The sequence below is a fragment of the Aspergillus karnatakaensis genome (genome assembly GCF_047715665.1).
Source record: "Aspergillus karnatakaensis strain CBS 102800 unplaced genomic scaffold BJY04scaffold_22, whole genome shotgun sequence".
Taxonomy (NCBI): domain Eukaryota; kingdom Fungi; phylum Ascomycota; class Eurotiomycetes; order Eurotiales; family Aspergillaceae; genus Aspergillus; species Aspergillus karnatakaensis.
The window spans coordinates 346,436-369,759 of NW_027395734.1; the positions used below are offsets into that span (position 1 = coordinate 346,436).

General features: G+C 50.8%; 9 protein-coding genes across 9 annotated transcripts; 4 read left to right on the forward strand and 5 right to left on the reverse strand.

The window, feature by feature from the left end:
- Positions 1-20: 20 nt before the first annotated feature.
- BJY04DRAFT_188212 (SDR family NAD(P)-dependent oxidoreductase) lies at positions 21-1,303 on the forward strand. The gene has a single exon (XM_073711180.1). It carries the CDS (start codon positions 95-97, stop codon positions 1,004-1,006), a length of 912 nt encoding a protein of 303 aa, XP_073571672.1. The 5' UTR covers positions 21-94; the 3' UTR covers positions 1,007-1,303.
- A 464-nt stretch (positions 1,304-1,767) lies between these two features.
- Positions 1,768-3,437, forward strand: BJY04DRAFT_54451 (uncharacterized protein). Its single transcript, XM_073720609.1, has 4 exons — positions 1,768-2,210; positions 2,309-2,425; positions 2,479-2,749; positions 2,806-3,437. The coding sequence occupies exons 1-4, from the start codon at positions 1,801-1,803 to the stop codon at positions 3,109-3,111; spliced, it is 1,104 nt and encodes a 367-aa protein (XP_073571673.1). The 5' UTR covers positions 1,768-1,800; the 3' UTR covers positions 3,112-3,437.
- A 78-nt stretch (positions 3,438-3,515) lies between these two features.
- On the forward strand, positions 3,516-3,971 carry BJY04DRAFT_188215 (uncharacterized protein). Its single transcript, XM_073711181.1, has one exon. The coding sequence runs from the start codon at positions 3,560-3,562 to the stop codon at positions 3,848-3,850; it is 291 nt and encodes a 96-aa protein (XP_073571674.1). The 5' UTR covers positions 3,516-3,559; the 3' UTR covers positions 3,851-3,971.
- A 1,143-nt stretch (positions 3,972-5,114) lies between these two features.
- BJY04DRAFT_217928 (uncharacterized protein) lies at positions 5,115-7,067 on the reverse strand (the record flags this gene model as incomplete). The annotated part of the gene is made up of 1 exon (XM_073716180.1): positions 5,115-7,067. The coding sequence occupies one exon, from the start codon at positions 7,065-7,067 to the stop codon at positions 5,115-5,117; it is 1,953 nt and encodes a 650-aa protein (XP_073571675.1).
- An 847-nt stretch (positions 7,068-7,914) lies between these two features.
- On the reverse strand, positions 7,915-9,669 carry BJY04DRAFT_227647 (major facilitator superfamily domain-containing protein; the record flags this gene model as incomplete). The annotated part of the gene is made up of 6 exons (XM_073718675.1): positions 7,915-8,359; positions 8,411-8,795; positions 8,850-9,034; positions 9,082-9,302; positions 9,376-9,463; positions 9,518-9,669. The coding sequence occupies 6 exons, from the start codon at positions 9,667-9,669 to the stop codon at positions 7,930-7,932; spliced, it is 1,461 nt and encodes a 486-aa protein (XP_073571676.1). The 3' UTR covers positions 7,915-7,929.
- A 4,534-nt stretch (positions 9,670-14,203) lies between these two features.
- On the forward strand, positions 14,204-14,576 carry BJY04DRAFT_188218 (uncharacterized protein). Its single transcript, XM_073711182.1, has one exon. The coding sequence runs from the start codon at positions 14,338-14,340 to the stop codon at positions 14,503-14,505; it is 168 nt and encodes a 55-aa protein (XP_073571677.1). The 5' UTR covers positions 14,204-14,337; the 3' UTR covers positions 14,506-14,576.
- A 4,375-nt stretch (positions 14,577-18,951) lies between these two features.
- On the reverse strand, positions 18,952-20,173 carry BJY04DRAFT_54486 (uncharacterized protein). The gene is made up of 2 exons (XM_073720610.1): positions 19,510-20,173; positions 18,952-19,459 (listed from the first exon to the last, which is right to left on the reverse strand). Exons 1-2 carry the CDS (start codon positions 20,024-20,026, stop codon positions 19,335-19,337), a joined length of 642 nt encoding a protein of 213 aa, XP_073571678.1. The 5' UTR covers positions 20,027-20,173; the 3' UTR covers positions 18,952-19,334.
- A 91-nt stretch (positions 20,174-20,264) lies between these two features.
- Positions 20,265-20,704, reverse strand: BJY04DRAFT_217931 (uncharacterized protein; the record flags this gene model as incomplete). Its single annotated transcript, XM_073716181.1, has 2 exons — positions 20,265-20,366; positions 20,420-20,704. 2 exons carry the CDS (start codon positions 20,702-20,704, stop codon positions 20,265-20,267), a joined length of 387 nt encoding a protein of 128 aa, XP_073571679.1.
- A 1,645-nt stretch (positions 20,705-22,349) lies between these two features.
- BJY04DRAFT_54492 (uncharacterized protein) lies at positions 22,350-23,041 on the reverse strand. The gene is made up of 2 exons (XM_073720611.1): positions 22,936-23,041; positions 22,350-22,889 (listed from the first exon to the last, which is right to left on the reverse strand). Exons 1-2 carry the CDS (start codon positions 23,006-23,008, stop codon positions 22,600-22,602), a joined length of 363 nt encoding a protein of 120 aa, XP_073571680.1. The 5' UTR covers positions 23,009-23,041; the 3' UTR covers positions 22,350-22,599.
- Positions 23,042-23,324: the final 283 nt, after the last annotated feature.

Below are 23,324 nucleotides of genomic sequence, written 5' to 3' on the forward strand. Positions count from 1 at the left end.
TATCTTTGAGAAGACACCAACCAACACTTTACCTGATCATTGCACAATCCCACATCGTCATAATTTCAGATCTCGTCTACCCAACACATCAACAATGTCCACCAAAGCCGTGTTATCCGGCGGCACCTTCACCTCCAAACACCATTCCACAACCTACGACTACATCTCCCCCCTGAACCTAGATTTACATGGTAAACACGTCCTAATCACCGGCGCCGCCTGGAAAAACGGAGTCGGCTACGCCACAGCGACAGCGTTCGCGCGCGCAGGGGCATCCGTAATCGCAGTTGCCGACCTGTACGGCGTGTCAGACGATCTTGTCGCGGATCTCAAGTCCGCTGCCGTAGATGCCGGGCGCCCTGAACCCACCGTGTTGAACTGTGTGGTTGATATTGCCAGCCGCGACAGCGTGGAGGAAATGCACGGCGTGGTCTCAGAGGCCTTCGGAGGACGCCTAGATATCGTCGTGAACAATGCAGCGCATATGGAGCCAATCGAGCCGTTTCTTGAAGCAGACCCGGATGTGTACTGGCGAACATGGGAGGTTAACCTCCGTGGACTGTTCAACATGACGCGTGTGTTTCTGCCCATGCAACTCTCGAGCTATGCCACCGGCAATGGCTCATGCACAATGATTAATGTATCCTCCTCCGGTGCGTTGAGCGCTCGGTCGCGGGGTGCCAGTTATCGGAGTTCCAAGCTTGCGATCCTAAGGTGGACGGAGTCGTTGCAGCTGGAGTACGGTGATCAGGGGCTTTTGGCGCTGTGTGTGAATCCGGGCGCGATTAAGACGAAGATCAGCGAGGGTGTTCTGCCGGGGGAGATGCGAGATAGGTTTCCTGATCAGCCGGAGATGGCTGGGGATACGATTGCCTGGTTAGCAGCTGAGCGGAGGGAGTGGTTGGGTGGGAGGTATGTGAGTTGTCCGTGGGATATGGAGGAGCTTGTGGCGATGAGGGGGGTGATTGTGGAGGGGGATAAGCTTAAGATGAATATGGTCTTTTGAGGTCACTGCGTTTAGTTTTCTTTATATAACTTTGTCGTACAACCTTAGCCGTAGCGTGACTGGAGGATGTCTGGAAGGTGTGCGTTCATAAGTACTGCACAGCCTTGTATCAGATTGAGAGCCTAGACAATATCCAAGAGGAGACAACAACAACATCCTTAAGTTCCCATCATTAAATCACTGTGCGTGTCATAAGGTAGTATGCGCTACGGTCACTTAAAGTCCATCTTAGGGTAGTCCTTCGTTCCTTCCACATGGCGTGCCTTCCTGTCGAGTCCAAGCATGCACTCATAGGTAGATTGAACTAGTATACCTATTTCTTCCATCCTTTACCCCTTGTTCAGGACTTGTACGTTCCTCGTCTCAAAGCATGTTGAATTCTCTATAATACGACCGAACGAAGTGCGATCGCCTCTGCAGGTATACCATATGTCGATATCTCGAAAGCGCCGACTCGCTCGGCGTGGTACATAAGCACGGTTGGCCAGTCGCGAACACGCTCTCCAGGTGAGACACGGTCCCGAGCCCTTCCATCACTGCTCATTGGACAGATTCACATATCAGACTCGGAAGCCATATCTGAGGCGCTGTCCTACCCACAGTGAGCCTGTGACGTGTCCGCCGCCAATTGCCTCGTACGGCTGTGCAAGAGTGCATACAGTCACAGCCACAACTTTCAGCCTTGCGCTCAACCGATCGATCTTAAAGAGCCCCGCTTTCTCGGCGCTGATCCCACGCTCGATAGCTGCTCATGTCTAACTCTCAACTCCTTGAACCAATATCGCCCCATCGCCATGGCGGAAGTACTCGGGGTTGTCGCGAGCGGAATCGCTCTCGTTACTTTACTGGAGCAAATCATCGAAAGTATCAATAAACTCAGTGCGCTACGAACGTTCGTCAAGACGATACCACATGAGCTGCGGGAGCTCATCGAAGAGATCGAGATTGTGCAGGCGGTGTTGCGGACCTTGACTCCTGAGATGTTTAAGTTCTTGAATATCGCGTCCACCGAGAGGCGGCTTCTGACGTTTCACAACGACCTGCGCGAGCTCATCTCAGAGGTACAGAAGTACCAGGCTTCTGCCAAAAATCGGAAGCTCGGTGCTGTCAGACTTGTTTTGAAAAGAGAGGAGATTCGTGCGCAGAGGAGGAATTTGGATAATATCAAGGGGACGCTGCTGCTTCTCCAGCAGACATATTGCAGGTTGGTGACATACACTCTCCTGGCGCTGCCTTTCCCAGTTGCTCGCATTAAGAAGATTTTGAATATCGTCTGATGTTATGATCCGTCGACATCTATAGCCTTTCTATGCTTCATATCATTTCGAAGACAGGTCACCAGAATGCTTCAGCCAGTCTACCAAGCACCTCATCCTCTGGTAAAACCACTATGATTAGTCATTCACCTCAATTCCCACGGTGCGTGTGAAACACTCCGACATGACCCAGTCTCTAATCTGACTGCCTCATAGTAAGAAAGCGAAAACCGGAACTACAAGGTCAAATCAGTGGGAGTATCGGTTTCGCACGCCACTAATAGTGATCGATAAGCTCTGGCTCGTACAGATGAATCGATCCATCTCCGGATGGACCTTTACTATCCAATCATACAATATAATACCAAAAGATGCGATGGCACTCGAATATTGTTGGAATGGAGACGTAGAAGGCCTCCGGGGCCTTTTTGCCGCTGGCCTCGCGGGCCCGAATGACTGTGAAGAAGATGGTACAAGCTTGCTTACTGTATGTCCCGTATGGCTTTCTCCGCGATAATTAAACTAATATGTAGGAGAACGCAGTTCTTGCATCTCAATTCGAAATATCTAAAATGCTCTTGGAGCATGGAGCGAACCCTGACTACAGATCCCCTACAAATATGTAAGCTAGATCGGGTCCAGATTCGTACTCCTACGTGGCTCATTTCTACCAGAAGCCCTCTATTTCGGCTGGCAACTTACTCAAGTGCATGGCAAAAAGATCTGACGGTCATTGAAAAGGCCCAAGATATGTGCCAACTACTACTCACCTACATGCAAGATACTATTGATATCGTTGATGTTTATTCCTTAAGAAAGGACTCGGACCAATTTCATTGGGTTTCATAGCCCCCCCGATATACTTAAGATGATCCACACGCATAGTTTTCTGGACTACAACAACCTGCCACTTCCTGAACGGTTCTACAGAACCATTGATCTTACCCCTAACGGAATCACGGCAGCGTCGTTGTTCCGGACCTCGATGGGTGATAATATCGAGCCAGCTGCGTATCAAATGATGACAGAGAGCGGATGGACTCTGTTACATGAGATTGCACGAGGTATAGGGAAGTGTTTAATGAGAAGCTCCCTGCACGATGCGCAGGAATGGAGGCCGTTGCTCCATGACGCACTTCAAGCTTCAGCGGACCCTCATCAAATATGGCATGCACATACCGGCAAAATATGGACCCTTTTGATTGTCGTCTTAGAGCGCTTTTCAATTTTTGGCAATGGGTTTTGGCGCTTAGGCTTCTCGGTCAACGAGGCGCTTCGCATATGGGTCTCGGAATTGATGATACTTGGAGTTGATATTGAACAATATGGCGCACGGGAATGCGAGCTGATGGAGAGCTCTGATTTCTATTTAGAGCTTAGTGTAACAGCATCCCAAAGGCGTTATCCGAAAGCGGATTGGCATTTGATCCGGGACGTCGATATCTACCGCATCCTGAAGTTGGCCTATGGTCCTAAACCTGAGGACTGGCAAATCTGGGTAAACAACCCGATCGATGAGCTCGTCGGAGAGTTCTGGGAGATGCTCGAGCGGGAAGAGGAGGTCATGCCGGGAACATGGATTGATTAGCTGTGCCTTTATTTCTTTCTTTTATCTTTCCTCGATTTTGACTATACAGCCCAAGGACGATATGGAGCGTGGCTAGGATTTCTCTCTCTCTCTCTCTCTTGCGTGTTCCGAATCATCTCATGAGATATCTGATTCTCATAGCATATGTTGGTGAACGTTATTTTCATTTAAGATATCCCCTGCTTTTTTACAAATATAGCATTCCCAACACGACAATGCAATCTTGCCCACGGAGTCAGAATGATGAGGACAAACGCCTCCGTACCTAATGACCCCATTCACCTCATCAGCTCTACGCACCATCTTCCGATCATAGCTCAGAATCATATCGTATACCTACACAAACTCCCGAGCGTCTACCAATACCTAACCCTCAACCATACACAGAATGCGACGCAAAAAATGACCAAACAACTACCCAACACTACCACTAATATATTTCTCGAATCCAATGCATAGTCATAGCCGGTAGGGCAATCATTAGCATTGGACACTCAAATGTAAGCTGCCCAATGAGTAGTCGTTTACCTTCCCTCTTCCGTTTCCGATGCCAACTCAAGCTCTAGGTCTATAAAAGCACATATAACCTCCTGACTCGATAGACACGAAATTTGGTGTAGGGTATCTGGAATGTGATTTGACTGAATCAAGGCTCTCTGTAACTTGGTGGCTAGTGTTGTAGGACCGGGTGGGATGAAAATTTGTATTGCACTCAAGTAAAGAAATTTCAATATAATACCCGGGTTGGGGGGTCATCTCGGGATCCAAAATTATCAAGGACATTACAAGCCGAACCGGATCAACACAGTCTAGGGCAATAGATATGAACTGACAGTAGAGCAAAAACGCAGATAAGGTGCCCAGACTTCGCTGAGCGGGCAGTGGCCAATTAACGCCTTTCGCCGGGAAGCGTATTGATACTTGGCTATATGTACAGGCAGCCAGCGAGGCTGCTGCACTGAAAGTACTACAAGACAGCCACTTGGCTTGTAGGGAAGACAATGAAGATTATATTTGGCGGAATATCATTCAAATCATAGACAGGAAGAGAAAGAGACTCTAGGAAGCCACAAACACCTAAGCCACCGACCCAGCCCATCCTATCTATAGCTACCCCAACTCCGCAAGCATATATACACACAGAGGAAGGAACCAGCCCTGTGACGAAAAACAAAAGACCAGCATAGAAGAAAAAGGCAACAAGGAGCCCTCAAGACACCAACAAGCCCAACCAGATCTTCATAACAAAAGACAGCCCAGCTAACTACTCCAATTCCCCCACCTGCCCATGCACCTCCAGACCAACAGGCAAGAAGTCTTTCGCGCCATGCTTGTCAATGTTCTTGGTAAGCTTTTCCCAACTGACGCCAGCACGATCCAGATCCCCCGCTGTTGTCGAGATCCCACCAAAAAACGCGACGTTATTTTCACACAGGTTTTTCTGGATTTCTCGCAGGAAAAACTCGGTGAACATATCCTCCCAGGGCACTTTGTCTCCGCCGGTGAAATAGAAGCCCTTCAGCGGAGGTTTCTTTGTAGCGGCCCATTCGGGGATCTTGAGTAGGTGTTTCTTAAGTTGACGGATGCAGGCACGGACGGCGATGGTTTGGGGCGGGACCTCGAGGACTTTATCGGTGGGGGTGATGTAGAGGCCGAGCGAGAGGAGGTTTGGGGGCAGGTGGTCGGTGAGTTTAGTCTTGGGGCCTGTGTGGGTGTCGTGCTCGCATTCGTAGGCGCCGAGGATGATGAGTGGGACGGAGAGGTGCTTGAGGGCGATGAAGTTGGCAAGGGTGAAGCAGTAGTCCCTGTTCGAGTCGGTGACTATCTCCGGGGCGTATTCGGGATCGTTTTGATCGATGGGTCCTGGGAGTGGCTGTAGACGCATGAATCTCGGCTGGTAAATGTCTAGGTGCTCGAGGGTCTGTTCCCAGATGGCGAGGATGGACCAGATGTTGTAGTAGAAATTGGGGCCTGCGTGGCGGATGGTTTCACCGGGTAGGGCCATGGTGAGTTGAGTCAGGTTTGGAAGCATGGTTGCAAGGGCCTCGAACTGGAATCTGTGCGCGGTGGCCCAGCTCAAGGTCAGCTTCCTGATGCTGGAATGTCCAGTCCAGCCTTCTTCGTCGTGTTTGAGCGTTCTCGGGTCGAAGCGGACGGTGCAGCCCAGCGCAGTGAAATCAGTGAGCTTGGGGAGAAGGTAGTAAGGGTCGTCATCACCGATATTGATTGAATTATAGCGATAGGTATCGTAGGCGTCTTCCAGCTCTTGGCTCGGCTCAATGAACCATGCTGGGGTCACGGTGAGGATAACAAGCTTTTGGAAGGCAATGCGGAGTGGCGCTGGGTTCCGAGGCCCATGGTCCTTGGTTGTAGCGTGGTACAAAACGGTGCGGTAAAAGTTATCAGCAGGACTGACATGGAGGTGCAGACGGCGAATGTTGCCGCAGTGAGCTAGAATGGTTGCTATGAGCGGCTGGGTGTAGAGCTTCTTGACAGCCACATACAGCCTTTTTTGATTCTTCTGGTTCAATCGGTCGATGAGCATTTGTTTCGCTCTTTTAACCATATGTCCCAACCCAGCCTCTTGCATAGCCTTGCGCAGCCAGGGGAAGTTGGCTTCAGACAGCCGGGCAAGGCTGCGCATCCATTCCTCCTTGTTGGAATCCTCCTTGTGCGGGTGATCCGGGCCCCTGGGACCATCAAACAAACCAGGGCGGTGCTCTGCCTGGAAACCGTTGGAAGTAACCATAGTAACGTGTTTGACATATTTCGCAAGACCCGGGCTCTCATACACAGTGCGCAGGAAGCACCAAAGCTTCTTGTAGTTCTGTGGCTCGCCGTCAAAGGTGAAATGGGAGTAAAGGTATTCACTAAAGACCCCGCACCAGCGCCGGCTGACGAGACACCATTTTGTTGGGATCTTCCCATAGAACCTTTTCTCCTTTGTAGGATCACATCCGAGGTATTGGATCATAATGAGCTGCAGCAATTCGTCAGGAAGTGCGTCAATATGATGCCTATCCACCGCATTTTCGGGATTGTCATTGTGCTTGAGCTGAAGGCCGTTAGGTTTCACGCCGTTGGTGTTGCCGTTAACAGGCTGCTCAGAAGAGCCATCGTTAGAGCTCTTGGCTCTTTTGGACGGCTTATCGTCAGAGTCCCCTGATCCTCTTTTGGCCCCCTTACGGGGCATGCTGTCGAGACTCATGGCCGACATGTTGGTTGTGTGATTGAGCTTGGGAGATAACAAAAGGAAAGATGTGTTTGGATTGCTGTATCATAAAGTAGAAACAAGGCGAAACTTGCGACTCTTATGTCTCGTTCCGAGTCAAAAATAGGCTTCCTTTGATGATAATGGCTTGAACGTGGAACGGTGCCCTGCCGTTGAAGCTCTTTGTCAGTCCAAGAGTACACCCATGGTTGTTATTTCGGATCCAAAGAGTATGAGCTAGACAAAGGAAGACAGTTCGCCGACACCCATAAACATAAAGAGAACCAGGAATAGTAGGCCACAAGTGACAATTCCGGCATCTACCTCTGAGCAAGCTCATGCTCGTGGTCGACAATCTGAAACATGAGTGTGTCCGGGCATGGAAAGAATCTAGTGAAAGAGCTCGAGCTATGTTTCATACTGCCACGAGCGAAGCAATGTCAAACAGCAGAGCTAGAGTAACTGCGACGAAACCACACAGGGCCGGGCTGGCCCCGGAAACCTTTGAGCAAAGAGTGAGAGTTGATCAACCAGATGGCATATTTTCAATTCGTGTCGGATGTCTTTAGCGTTGGGCGAGAACGAAGACATATTGGGTGCGGGGTGAACGAACAAAGGAGAAAGGGTGGTGGTCATGGTAGCCGTCAAATCGCCCTCTACCCCCTCGATAGCTCTTGCTCAAAGCCATGGGAAGAACAGACTAGATCTCCCACGGGAATAGCTATGCTTGAAACGTCTTAATCTTCCAAGATCGAGTTGAATCGATAAATCCATTAATTACCACAGCGAATCTAGCCACACAGCACAGCACTTTTGCCCTAACCCCCCTTCCCCGCCCCCCTCCTCTACACCTCGTACCAACCTCCAGCTAAACAGTATACCTAAAAAACGTCGCGAAATCCCCCTTCTCCCTCTCTGCATCCTTCTCCGCATCCGAATACTCACTCGGGGGCTTATACTCGCGATCCCGCCTCGCATTCTCCCTACGGAGATAAATCGTCATGATCGTGCAGAGGATCGTGCTCATGCTCAGGGTGCCGATAAGCGTGCCATGCCCTACATAGTACTCCGGCTTGTCCTGCGTGCGGTAGATAAACGATGCGAGCACACCACCGAGGTTTCCGAAGCCGACGTGCATGGCGATGCCGACGGAGCGCTTGAGCGACCCTCCGATGTTGTTGCCGTTCCAGGCGACGCCTTGCGGGACGTTCGGGTAGATTCCGGACGCGGCAAAGAAGGTGCCGGCGTATTTGACGCCGTTGTTGTCGGAGGAGATGAGCATGACGAAGCCGATGATACTAGGCCAGTTAGCAGGAGTCAGGAAAGATATCTGGGGGCGGAGAACATACGCGACGATGTTGAAGAAGATCATGTACAGTCCACGCTGTCCTTGCTTATCGGCCAAGAATCCACCGCCGATACAGAAGATGCAGGCAACGACGTAAGGGGGCACAGTCATCAGCTGCGCTTTTTCGTCTGCGTAACCTAGAGACGAGACGATCGTCGGCAGGAACAGCGAGAAGGAGTAGAGTGGGGTGTACACGCCGAAGGTGATGAACATGTGCACCCAGACCTTCCAGTCCTTGAGGGCGTCCCAGAAGTAGCGCATGTTGAACTCGTCGGCGAGCGAGGAGCGGTCTTCCTTGAGACGGCGGTGGACTTCGTCTTTTTCTCCCTGGGTGAGGAATTTCGCGGTGTCGGGGTAGTCGTTCATGATGAAGAAGGCGGCGACGGCTGGAAGATGGAGGTTAGATTATGAATTTAAGGGTTGGACTGGTGCGAGCATACCAACAGCAAACGTAACAAGACCCTCGATAATGAAAATCCACGCCCAGCCGTCCTTCCCACCCAGACCATCCATCTCGACGATACCGCGCGCGAGTAAACCGCCGAATGCGCCGGCGGCGGTGGCAGCGGAGAAGAAGATCGCCATGCGCAGACCGCACTCGTGGCGCTTATACCACATGGTGATACTAATATTGTTAGCAGCAATCTCAGCTAGCTGTTTCGGCGAACGTACTAAAAGGTCACACCAGGAAACAGACCACCCTCCGCAATACCGAGAGCAGCACGCGCAACCAAAAGACCCGCGTAGCTGGTGACCAATCCCATGAGCGTGCACACAACACCCCAGGCGAGCATGATTATGGGGATCCAGATCGCGGGGCGCGACCTCTTCATCATAATGTTGGAGGGGATCTCGGCGGCGACGTAGAAGGGGAAGAAAATGGCGAGGGCGACCTGTTCGCGTTAGTATAGCGCATTCACAGATTATGTCGCGTAGTGTCGGCGACGAGATTGAGACAGGGTATACATTGTAATCAAGACCCTCCATGCCCAAGTCTTCTTCGAGATCAGCGAGACGCGCGTTTCCGATGTTTGCGCGGTCGAGGAAGGATAGTCTGCAGTGAGCGTTAGAGCGTATTTCACGTCGCGCATAGACGGGGAAGACATACAGGTAAAGAAAAGCCAGCCACGGAATCAACACAAGATCGATCTTCCGAATTAACCTCTTCGTCGCGGCAGCATCATACTGCGAGACCACCACGGCAGACCGCTCAACCTCGCCATCACTCCCGCTATCAGCGATGACCTTCTTCTCGTCCATTGTGCCAGACAGTCAACCAACAGTCAATCAATTGTCGCAGAGCGGAGCTGGCAGACACAGTAAGATGGAGAAAACAAGGTCAGCAAGCGGGGAAGGGGGAATCCACTCTTATACGATCAGCAAGACCCCAAAAAGTCAGAACTGTCAGACAGTCAGACCCCTTTCAGATTCCACTTCCCCGCTGAATCTGACCGAGACAAATTTGACAGCAGGGCCAGGGCCAGGGCCAGCAGGGCAGCTAGCTCCGCATGCCACGCGTTGGAGCTGGCGGAAAAAAAGTCCCAATCCCCTCACATTCAGCCGGACGGACCCCAATCTTCAAAGGGTAAGAGATCTTCCTAGTGTCCGGTGGCAGAGAGCGACCTATCGCAGGGGGTCTGGCGTGTCTGGGCAAGATTAGGCTCAAAGGAAGATTCTTAAACGATAAGGGAGGAATGCACCCCTGTCAAATTCGAAAGATGAGCTGAGAATGTCGTGGCCGTGGCCGTGGGCGGCCTTGCAGGCTGCAGCAGTGCTGAGGCTTGAGTAACTAACCACAATTGCGATTGTTGGGAATGGAAGACAAGACTTGGAATCTGGACTGTCTCATCTCTCAACAGACTGACTGCAGGAGAGACGCAGCCTTGTCTCACACACACACACACACACACCGGCAAAACAAACCACACGCCCACCGAAGAAGGATCAATTTACAGACTCTTCTACTGCCAAGCACCGCCATCCAGCCAGCGGTGTCACGGAGTGTCGGAGCCAAACCCCCAAAGCAGGCTAAAGGGCATCCTCGTGTTGCGGCGCGAGCCAATCCTACGACTGGCAAACAATTCTAGATGACTTGGCAGGCAAGCCGCAATCTCAGCATCCGTCAGCGTGACGCCCGCGTTGCAATTCCTTATCTACGACTGGCTTTGTGGCTGTCTTGGGAGGTGTCGACTCTAACTCGGATAGGTGTTGCTCCGAACAGTATAGGATCTATCCATTGCTCCACGCGGGGACCCCGGACGGAGGGAGGGGGAGCAAAGCGCTGGGGACCTTGGCGCCAAGGGGGTGAGGAAAGGCCCAGGCGATGTGGCTACCAGGGCGTTGCTTCTGTTGGCTTGCACTGCAAGTGCCGGTGTGAGAGGCTGCAATACCCAGCCGGCGAAGTGGAAGTTGTAGAAGCGAGGCACGGAGAAGGGGATCAATTTAACTCTTTTGTCGAGGTGAAGACCCCCTCCTTGAGTGTGCGCTCTTGGCGAGATGGCGAGCGTCTTGGCGCATTTGGGTCTGGATCTCGGTGTGTTGCCTCTGTTCTAGCTTCTTTGTGTGGAGGATATGGGATTGGTATGTTTTTTTCCGAATTACCGACTGGTTCTCGTTGTGTGTTGGGCAGGACTCCAGGAGTGACTGATGTTGCATGCTGGATGGCACATTGCGCCAGTCTCATAGCAGAGAGCTCGCCATATCCGACAGTTGCTCCGGCAGTTGGGGCTGAAACTATTTTACCGACAACAGTTTCTCCGAAGGTATATTAAGGAGGTTGGCATTGGCATGGATGCTTGGTTCTCTGAAGCTAGGGAAGGATTGCTAGGATGACGAGCCTGCACCGGCTGGAGGGAAGGAGGGAGTGCGCATTAAGAGGTATTTCATTGGCTACAAGGCACAGGCAATGTGTCGCAAACTGCGAGATTTAATTCTGCTGGCATTCTCGAAGATTGACGCCCTTGCTTGTTCTGTGTGACGGGGGAATCGAGGCTGCTGCCCGACGGCGCCAAAGAATTGGAGGAAAGGGGATATAAATAAGACGACAAAGAAAGAGAATTTGACAGATCGCTCTCACTCTGATATGACTTAAATGCCCTTGTTGATCGAGAAAGACACGCCGCACCATCTACCTACCCCTGTCGCCAGCCCTATCTCGAATTTGCACCAGCACCTCAATCGCCCCCAACTTCCTTCAGCCGTGCCACCAACCAACACCAGTGATAGCGGTAAGGAGAAAGTTGTCGAGGCTTCCTCTGAAGACGGACTTGACTTGCGCTTTAGCCTTTTCGGTCCCTTCTGTCGCGCCCAACGTGTCTCACTTTGCTTTTTCTTTGTCTCGAGCCGCAATGCTCGTAGACGTGTCTTGCCCCTTCCCAACGAACTCATCGAGTCGCCAGTACTTCCCCGGTATCGAGTATCGTAGAACTCGCCTCTGTTCTTTGACTACCCTCCTTTCCATTTGATGGTAGTGCATGTTGACAATCCTCGGGGAGGACTACCGAAAGCTAATGAGCTCAGGCCGCAAAATACAAAGTAGTAATCGTCGGTTTCTCCGCGGGGTAGAGCACAAGCTATATTTCACGTAATAAGATCGGCAGCCTAGCGTATAGAGAGTAGCACAGAACGGGTCGCCTCAAATACGATGCACTTGGTGTTGGAGACTGTCGCTGGATATATATATTTCGTCCCAGCCGGCCTCTCGCACCAGTGGGTCAATCACACCAAGACCAAGTTATATGGGTCGAAAATTTGCAGCAGGGTAATCTTTTCGATAGCACCTAGACAGCTTTAGCATCTCGAGACTATCCGTGTTAGCTAAGCGGAGCCAGAGCGATATAATCGCTGATATGACAGACCGGAAGACAAGGTAATGGCCAAGACGATGCCAACCACGAGAGAATCAGACGGCAGAGAGCACGAGGTTCCCATATCTTTGCTCAATCGTGATCCAGAGAGAGCGCAACAAGTGTGTTAGGACCGCACAAGGAGAGGTCTCTATCTACCTTGCTGAGCCAAGGATCTGCCCATGAAGGGAGGTTCGACTTTTTTATGTCTAAATGAGAGAGGTCGCCATACGTTCCAGTGCTTTGATAACAGTCCGCACTTGGGGCGCAGACTTGACAGCTGGGGTCAGAACATAATGCAACACATGATGGGTGTATGCCAATCATCCAGCGTAACATTCTCAATAGAGTGAGTTGGTTAATAAGCAGTTGAGGCTGGCAATAACCTGAGCGAATCCTATCACAACATATTTTCTGAACATCCATACCCTCTTCCTTGAACCTGACAATATAACGATAGAGGGGTGTAGCGTATGAGTCTAATGCGGCGGTGCTTCTTGAAACAACCTTTGGTGCGAATGAATCTTGGATTTCGCAGCACATGACGGATTTATGTCGCAAGGTGAGTGGTGAAGCCTCGTACACGCTCAATCCTCGCCAACAGCTTTGCGAGCGCAAATGGTATTTGCTGATGGCCAAGGAGGAGCCATAATAGCGGTGTGGGTGAGCTGTTGGCCTCCTTTGGGCGTTCTACGAGGGCATCCAAACGGAATGCCCCCTGAAGCATAAAGCCACAATCGCTGCGCTCAAGCTGTCTGGAACGCTCGACAATCTCCACTCTCTTCCGTTGAGAAGCAAGGACTTTCTTAGGGTTGTTCCTGTTCCATGCACAATTGTCTCTGCGTTTTCGAGCGCGGCAACCCTCAAGGCGCCCCTTGCGTTTACGGTCTTTGGGATAAGGCATCAGTAGTGGACACTGATAGAAATGGCTCCACAAAATGTTTGAAGGCTTAGCAAACAGGCTAGGCGAGTTTATAGTGTGTTATGTCCAAGTATGTCAATATTGTGTGAACGGAACCAGAAATAGCCTCGGTGCCTGAACCGATATACAGTTAGTTCTAGCATGCAATGACGTCTAAGAGCAGCGCGACGTAGACCCTTAGACCTGGTGCCTATATTTGAGTAGTTACCACATCGATCAGATTGATACACACCCAGTACTTGCTGAATACCGTGGGCCTAAAGACTCTGTCAGTGCTGAGTGGGATTAACATGTCCTAGATATCCGCTTGCCTGCAAATTCTCAGTAGGCCATAGTTAGTGTACGGACGCCAAGTTACTGTAGTTACGGGGCACCAATTTGCAAGGAAATGCTGTCTTTCGTCTCAACCCCCGCATTCTTGCCCAATATCATATGGCTTATGAGACGTACGGGCTTACTTGTAGACAAGACAAGACATGTCTCCGAACCGTTTCTAACGAAACCAGGAGTTGCTGATCGAGGACTCAAGGTGCAAGAAGCCCTTGACACAGGTTAAGCATCTTGTTCTGGGGGTTTATATAATTTCTTGTCTTCGAGTCTAGCCCTCATTTCAATGTCTGGAAGAAGGAATGTCAGATGCTTAGACTCTATTTATATTCCCCAGCGCCGGGAAGAAAGCGCCAGCTTGTACTGAGAGCAAGAGCTATTCGGACAACCGGCTTGTACCGGCTATTGCTCATTGTGACATCAGTATACTCAATCCCAGCGGGATGTTGAGTGCTATGTGTTCGAGCACCGCACAGGGTAAGATATAAGCGATTTCGTTTTAGTCTGATATGCCCTGTCCCATCCGCGAGCAATAACACCATATACATCTTACTAGTCTCTTAATATTCGACATTCGGCAAGTGAGCAAGGGACAGAAGGTATTGACCTCAGCCCTATGTGACAACCCATAGACGGACTTGTCAGACAAGACACGTGCTGCAGTGTAAGGTTAATGAGGATGAGGTCTCGGAAGAGATAGCAGAACCAGGCGTCACGTTCATGTGAGCAGTATGGCGTAATTGACTTCTTTGAGGCTTCTTTATTCAACTGTTGAGTCACAGCACCTTCTCATGACCATCCATGAGATTGTATGAGAGCCAGGCGAAGTAAAGCATGGACCCTGTAGTTATGAGTCTGCAAGAGGGCAAGCCACCAGGTGGTAATCTAGTGGTACAGGCAGGTGTTGCACCTCCGCCTAATCCCCCTAGTGATGCGCTTAGCAGACGTGGGTTAAGGCTCGCAAGGACCCGCAAACATGCCAACCGTCGAAATAACAGCTAAAAAGAAACTATTTCAAAGTCCGGCGGGCATAGACGCCGTCGAAGTGCACGAAACATTCCCTCTTACCCACGGGAAACGCAAGATGCGCAAGAAGCCAACAGTCCAGGGTTGGAAAGGGTATGAATCTAGAGCTCAACCAGGGGGGTTGGCGAGATCATATACCCCTCGCCCAGAGCCCAGGTTCTTGCATTGGATTCTCGTCCCCATATAACAAGGTCAGCTCTGGTCAAGCGTCATTAAGAAAGCTCCAAAGCGTCGCAATCCGCGCGGCATATCCCTCGTTGCCTAATAGAAAGCTCAGCAGTTTATGTGGGCGAAGAAAAATGCCAATATATTAATACACTTTCCCTTTCTAAAAGCTATTGAGGTGTATTTGGAGACGTCGGTACATATCTCTGCATCTCTGCATATCGGCTTCATCAGTCATTCGAGACATGGCTGAGAGTTATATTCAGCTGTACCAGTAGCCAAACTTGAGAGGTTATGTCCATTCTCAAAGCACGAGGCATAAAGCTGACATGATTGCTGAAGAGCGATGCATGTGGAAAACACAATATCCTTACCCGAAGACCCATGTAATGATATTGGTCGTGCATGGCGACCTGGAAATGAATAAACCAGTTAGGCTTCTTATAGTCTTCGATAGCAAGGGCAGTCGTTGAGCTTCGCGTGGTCAATATGGCGTTTTCCAGCCGGCAGACCGGCCAGTAAGTCGTCGACCACGGAACGTCCTCTTTTAAGGACGTGTTGAACTTGTATGGTGCATTCCATTCAGAATCAGATTTCTGACTCTGTCTTTTGGTCGGGAAGATTTCCAGATCAGAACTCAATCCCCTGCCACGAACTTTGGATGCTGCGTAGGTGGAGGTTGGTTCTCCCAATGGTTGTGTAGACGCTCTCTAACCTGTTTAATTGTGATATCCTTCCAAGGTTCCAAGCCGTCTGGAGCTTCTCGATGCGGCTTGGTCAAGGAGCTTCCAGTTTTGGGGATGTGCAACAGAGTATTGCTTGCACGAGGCATCTCGCTGCAACACAGAGATGTTGTTTGGTCCGGGACTGGGCAAACTGGGCATCATGAATATTTAGGAACGATGTTTACGGAGACCATTAGTCGTCCTTCTATCTGCGCATACCGACAATGTATGCCAACCTAGCCAAAATGATTCTGACTCAGGTCTCGCGTTATGCACCTCCCGAGCAATTAGAGGATATGAAGGTCTGATCTGCTCCGCATGGGCGCAAAGGGTGACACGAAAAAGAAAAAAAGACGCAAAGTGCCCCCAAGGGCTCCTCGTACGAACCACAATGTAAAGTTGCTATCAAGGCAGTCTTTACAGCGGCGTACAAAGACCGCTAACAATGGATCCTCAACTGTTCCAGATCCCAGAAGCCTGTCCAATCATCTAGCTTTTCATCCGTTAAGGAGGCTGCCGGCGGCAATCTGGTGGTGATTTACCACACGAAAGATGACGAGGCCCAGATCCCTCAACGCCTGGGTCTCAGTCGCTGCTTACCGGGACGACGAAAAGCAATACTCATCAACACCTACTATTGAGAGCCCGTCCCTGGCTTTGCTCAATGCAACGCAAAGTCGACGCTCATCTATGGGAATACCAGGACCGCAAGGAAACATGCATGTTGAAGGCTTCAACTACCTGCGCCGATTCATTGGTGATGCGGTGCATCATGTCAGCGTTAGTTCAAGGCGTAAGTATTTTCCATTCTGCAAAAATACTTTTGACAGTGTTGACTCTCCAACGTCCTTCCTATAGTTTCCTCAAAGAACGCAAGCTAGTATCGTTATGTTCTCCATGAGGTACGACATGGCGTTTGTTTCTCTAGCCAGACAAGTGGCGGATAAAATCGTGACAGGGCGCTCTTTTGCCTCGAATGCAACTGTTCTTTAGTTGCCGCGAGTTGTGTGAGACCTGACAGAACGGTGCATTGCAGGAACTAACAATGTAGCTGTAGTTGAGAACGAAAACATCCAGCATTCCACGTTCAGACTTAGTCACACGCTCTCCATCATGAAGTTCAAAGCCTGGTCATGCTTCCTGCATAGCAGCTCGGTAAACATACCACGATGCTTATCAAGTATTACGAGAATGGCGTTCCGTCGTTCAAAAGCCGGCTCACGTCCTGCCAGCTCCGGTTGTCTAGCTATCTCCAAGAGACACTGATCACACTTTGGCAAGGTGCAGGGCGCATAAGGGTCGGCGTACGGTGCGATCTCAAAAGAATTCGGTGCTGGGATGAATTGCGCACGACCGAGCCATCCACTCCGCATTTGCCATGGAAACATGCCCGATAGACAGCACAGGCCAATTGTGGAACTCAGAACTTCAAACACCGTGCAGTACCTCTTGTTTGAGTTCTCCTAGTCGCAATCCTCGTTACCCATCTCAATCAGCTTATGGCAAGCATTTCGAAGTAAGTAATCATCTGCACCATGATCAAAGGGAAGCGAAGTTGGGGGTGTTACCAAGCGCTCTTCGGTTGCTATTCCAGTAGGTCAACGCAATAATTGTAATCTTAGTGGCTCTATGCCCTTGATTGAGGGATAATCCAAAATCCTCACAGTAGCCTTTTGGGAGTGTGAGCGAGCCAAGCATCGTTTGCGATCCAAGGATTGTGCGCCGCGTTAGAAGCTCGTGGTCGTAGTGGAAAACGTCTCGATGCAGCAGCATGTATAACCTGACTAGCTCCGGGGCCATTTCCGTGCTGTGTGGCAGCATAAAAGAGCAAACAGTTGGGGATCGAAGTCTTCCATGCTCCTCTTCAGGGATCAGTGTATATAGTCAATCTCGATGTCCAGCCACATCCCAGAGCAATTACCGTCTTCGTGAGACTATTACAGAATTGACCACCCTTCTATAGGTATGCTCATCCGGGAAGTGGTAGAATGGGCCATCTCCGTGCGCGCTGGCATGTGTGTGCAACAACGACGAGCACAGAGGGCAACTTTGTTCCAGGCTGCGGAAATCCATACAACGCAGCACCATAGCTCGTCTCAGCTGGTTGAACGAGACATTGTCATGGAGAATCCGACTGTTTGCATGCAGTCTCGATACAGTGCATCTCCATAAAGTCGTCCAGTTAACCGGGGACCGCGGACATGGTAAAGCGTCGTTCCCCATGCTGTCGACGGGATTCTAAGCAGCGGGACACGAGTGTTACCAATCGATATCTTAATATGCCGGGTATTAGAATTAGCGCTAGGGCATGTTCACGAGAATAGGCATGTTCACGAGAATACTTCTTCTTGCTTCTTTTCATCCGCAAATAATTCAAATTGGTCAAGGTTGTCCATGCGAGTAAAAAGACAGCAGCACAAGCTACTGGGGAATGAGTTCCGAAAATATATGCAGAAGACCTACCCTTGGATCATCTCACCTCTCTGTCTCTGCACTGCCCGCAGGAAATGCTGTAAGCCTGATACTCGACGGGTTTCTTGGTAGTCATTCAGTTGGCTCTCTGCCTCAGCTCAAGCTGACGGTCTGGTCTCAGCCCTAGCTCCTTTGCATTGAACAATTAGGAGCTTGTCGGTCACTGTTGCGTTACCGCGGTAGTAGAAGACGTGTAGCTTGTCCTATTGGACTATGTAGAGGTAGTGAGCAGCAAGTTCCACAGGCCAATATAGTCAGTTCACCTAACCTACCCTACTTCTAATGGTTCGAGGCAAATCAGCTATGGCGTCCCACGGACTGCGAGGAGCTCTACCTAGTCCCTGGAGCATCCTCTTCTTTCCCTAGCGGGAGCCGGTTGGGTATGGGAGCGATAACCACTCTGGTGAGAGATGCCCGGCGCGCTCACACTTGGGCTGACGACGCCGTTTGGAGAGGATATGGTGGTTGGTATAGGAGGGGTAGGAGTTGGTTTCATTCACCTATCCTCAACCACATGTAATGATCTGCTGAAGCACGGAGGGCCCCCGACAGGTTAAAAACTCCCAGAGGATACTGCACGAGCCCCGAAGAAGCGAACGCCATTCATTTGCTGTCATTGCGTTTCCTACTGTGATAGCAGGTAGGTCGACCCAACACGCAGCCCACGGCCATGACATGGTGACTCTGCCTTCCGGGTGTTAAAAGCTACTAGCTCTTTTGACGAGATCCGTATGTGAGTGAATCAAGCTGTCTTTCCAACATCCACTCCCTGGGGAGGTCTGAGGATCATATTGCCATTTGTAGCGAAATCATAACGTCTGTCGCAATGTCACCCTCTTCGCATGCAGGAACAGGGACGCACAGTGCAATACTCACCCGCCCTAGCGTAGGATAACTACCCAATAGAAGAGCAACTGCATCAGAAACAACAAAACTCCAGAAATTCGCCTCCTCCTACCAGTATCGTTGATTTCCATACTGGTAGGATATCTTTCTCCTGGAGAGCAAGGATTAGGTTGCAAGGGACTTTGCGAGTACCCGTGCACAATTACAGGATGGTCTTTTGCCGGCCTGTCGTTGCGCGTTTCTTGTGCTGTAGCCCTTGTAGGGGGTTCTCCCGCTGAGTCCTGTTGAAAATGGGGTTTCTGTCCCAAGCACTATGGTGTGGGCAAACAACCGGACGAGCTAAGTCCTGCACAGAGGGTTTCAAAATATTGATAGCCTTTTGGCTTGGGTCCACGAGCCTTTGCCCTGTGAGTGAAAGTGTCAAGACAAGGCGCTGCAGGAGGATCGACCGAAAGACATCCAAGTCAATCAATGCTTTTTCGCATTGCTCCTGATTCTCCCAGACGCGGGGAGGCACCGGCCACGGCAAAACCTCCCCATCGAAGGCACAAGGCACCTGTCCCAAGATACTAGGCACAAACCCAGACTTGGAAACATCTATTGACTTCTGAGCCACAGCGTCAATAACATCGCGGCGAGGTGGTCGCGCCGGCATCTTATCGGGAGTAGACACTTCGGCGGCGGCAGCAGCGGCCTCCTCAGCCTCTGTATAAAGAATTTCACTGCTTAAAGGGTTAGAAAATGGTTTTCTGGGAGAATAATAAGGACCTACTTGTCAAAATTCTTGTCCCAATACAGCCTAGTATTGATATAGGACACGATATGTTAGTTTTAGTATAAACACAATTTGCACAAGCGCCTGAGTACGAAGATTTCGCGGCGAAGGCGAACTCGTGAGGAATTATGCACTGACGCCACGGGCCAGCGCACTTTTTCTTGCACGGATCTTCTATCAAGACCCCGAAACGCTGGATAGTTGCAGCGTCCTTCTTGTGTTCGCCATTCAGCGACGCAAGCACAGCATAATAGTTTACCATGTCAACTTGCTTCATGGCATTCCCGTACGCTCCATGGCCCGTTGTTCCCCCATCTCCGTAAAGTGCTCTTTGAGCCCCAGACCTAGGACCCAGGTAGGTCAGTCCCATTGCGGAGCCGCAGCATGTACTCTCCGCGAACATTGCTGGTGAATGATGCAGTAAAAGATTAAATGTGTGCTTCAGGATCTTGCGGATTATCACAATCCCAATGCCCACGGCCGCCATCCTGGTTCTTGATAGTTCTGATATCATTCATGTGTCCTGAATTCTCCCGTCAGATGGGCAATTCCAATGCTCAGACGCACAGCTTTCTTAGTGATGCTAGATTGCATTATCGCCATGTTCACAAAATTCAGAACCCTGCAAAGTTGAGAGCCCACTACCTCCATGAGGTCCTCGTCTAGTCGTTCCGTGACGTATTCGTGAGCCTGCTGTTTTCGCCAGGGAATACACTCGTGGGCAAGTTTTCACCACTCCTCGACGAGCAGCATCATGCCGACACACCATAATCCATGTCTGAATCATCTCTAGCGAGGGTAGCCGAAGTCAAAGCCGCCTCCGCTCCCTTCTTCGCCTGGTAGCGAGCGTTGTGCTATAAATGTTAGCACACTGTAGCTGAGGATTACACGATGCATAAGTGATTACGTCCCGAGGCACTGCTCGAAACCCGAGCTGCGGCAGACTCCTCGAGGCGTCCATCAAAAGTTCGTCCTTGCTACTTGTATCCGACACCTTTGAGTATTGACCACGGTAGGCGTGCACAGTGCAGATCAGCTCAGGGTTGAAGAGATTCCCTAGTCCAAGCCACTGATATCTTGGGCTGTGGGGTTGTATGACCGAGTAAAGCAGCAGGAGACTGATTGTTGGACTTTGGCAGCCAACGTAGAAGCGCGTCAGCTGCGTCAGAAGCACCACCACGTGGACGGGCATGCTCTGTCAACCTCGCTATATGACGTCCCACTCCTCCAGACTGTCCAGGGTTTCTCACGTATTAGACCACAGATGCTGGTTTTGGTGAGTGGGAGGCATAATATGACGGGCACAGAGTGATGGTCCTTCTGACACATGCCCAGTAGCTAGCATCAAGCAACACTTCTCTGCTCCTTCTCGCCCTCTCAGCTCTCAGCGCAGGTTTTCTCTTTCTTTGCTACCTCCCGATTCTGATGGCGACATAGCGTCCATTATGACCATCATCCTGGTTGAACCTGTTGTTGGCACATACCCTTTGCGAAGTTTACACAACGACACGATCGGTCATGGAAATATCCAGGCCAAGCAAAACCTTGCATCATCTGCGTTCTGCTGTTCGCCAGGAAAGGTAGGCGCAGGAAACCGGGCGGCAAGCGTATTTTGTTACCGCGTGAAACTCAAGCGAGAAACCAGATCACGGATGGTACCTGCCTTATGGGCTGCAGATCGGCCGCGGGAAAGGTCAAGATGCCCACCTAGCTGCAAGGAGTATCGCACAGTGTATTCTCGTCCCGGTGGTCGAACACACAGGTGTCTGGTAATCATCGTCACATGCCAAGCGGGTGATACCAGAGACTTTGAATTCTGAGCTCTCAAGGATACGAGTGGTCAGCGCATGTCGCACTGCTCCCTGGCAAAACTTAGCAGGGACGCTGAGGGGTTGATGCCGGCTGCACATCCGGGCTTGGAGTCGTTCCAGAAATCAAAAGAGGCTGGGTAGAAGCAGGACGGACCGGGTAAACAAAACACACCGCCGCCGAAATCCTGGCGCGTCATGGCAGCTTCAACGAGCAAACAACCGACCGAAAATTAGAAACAAACCAAAGGCGAACCACCAGCGAACCTAGACTTCCTCAAGAATGAGAGGGAAAGTTCCCTTGAGCTGACGGGGCCGATGGCCCACTGCCCGTTTTGAGTTGTTGCATCTCTATAATGATTAACAAAAGCCTCCTTCACGGCATCATAGAACGAACGCAGCGCCACGGTCCACAGCACGAACCCATCATCCCCCGGCAGCAAGCGTAAACATTTCGCTGATCTGTATTCCTCCCAGCGAACCACGGGCGCATTGACGGCGGGAGGCAGGATGTATGCGAGATCTTGGCGGGAACGCATGTGGAGGGGCTTAAAGTCATACGGACTTGGTGATTTAGATTGTCGGGAGGCGAATCGAGTTGAAGGCCGTATGGCTGCCTCAAGTGAGATTTGCTACTTTCAGCCGGGGATTCGACGAGATATTTCAGCTGATGGGAGACCTCCAACCTGGTAAATGGCGTTAGCTCGATTTCATCCGTTGGGGTCAGTTGATGCTTACTGCGCAAGTGGCTTCTGATTGCTCTTTGCTTTGAAGACCATTTGGACAATCAGGGGTGGACGACGCCACAAAGCAAATCTAGATAGTACAAGATAACCGGGGTGTAGCAAACAGGCAAAGTAGCAGCCACTCTGCGACGTGATCGAGAATGCGACCGACGCAATAGAGAACGGGTATACGATGCGGGACAGCGAAGACCTACGTCGAGGGGAGTACGATGGTCCCGGTCAATGGAGGGGTCATGAGTGCATTCAGTTCGACTGCGACGGGTATCAGAGACTCGCGAGGGTGGAATATATATACAAGAAACCAGAAACCAGAAACCAGGAGACAGAGGACAGAGAGATGATGGGGAGAGGAAGAGGAAGAGGAAGAAACGAAAGAGAGGAAGAGGTATTTATGCACACGCCAAAGGAGGCGACAAAGTGTGAACGCCCCTCTTGCCAGCAAAAGAGGTACGCAGTCACCATCTCAGGTGAAGGACATATTCCTCAATGAAGTCACAATCCAAGAAGCACCAGCCCAGAAAGATCCAGAAGATTCACCGACAGACTTTGATGGAGGCGCAAGCATCGTAAGGGCTCTGGATATCGTTGATGTACCGCTTCATATCCTTGCGGAACGCGCGTCGAAACTTCTGGCAGTGGCCCGCGAGGTACATCTGTCCGCGACAAGACTTGTCTAGGGCATAGCCAAAGAACTGGAGATTGTCGCGAGGGATTTGCAGTTTTTGGAAGCGCGATTCCACGCGGGTGGCGTAATGGACGCAGTCCACGCACTCTTCGGCCTCGGCCTCGGACATGATATCTGTCTTCCCGGCGTACATCAGGGCTGTGAAGAGTTAGCTGGGTCGACATTCACAATGGCGGGGGCATACCGATGCCGGTGACTATGATGATTAATACGGCCAGGAGTACGGTGAGCGAGGGTAATTTTAGTTTGAATTTCATGGTGATGGATGATGAAGTGGTTGTGGTTGAGATGGTGAGATTGACTCCAGCTGAGGTCCGCCTTGGATGCAGCGCTAACCGCAGTTGGTTAGGCTGTCTTATTAATAGAGTGGTGATCACCACCACCTCGGGAATAGCTTCACTTCTGCCGAACTGGGCAATTTGCTGAGTTCCCGTGTCTACCAGTGTAATGAGAGAGATCAGTCCTACTGCAGGCGGTACCGGGTCCTCACTACCTACTGAGGCTGGCACCTGCACCTGCACCTGCACCTGCATCTTTATCTTTGGGTTCCTGCCCCAGGTGGCAGCGCTGGAT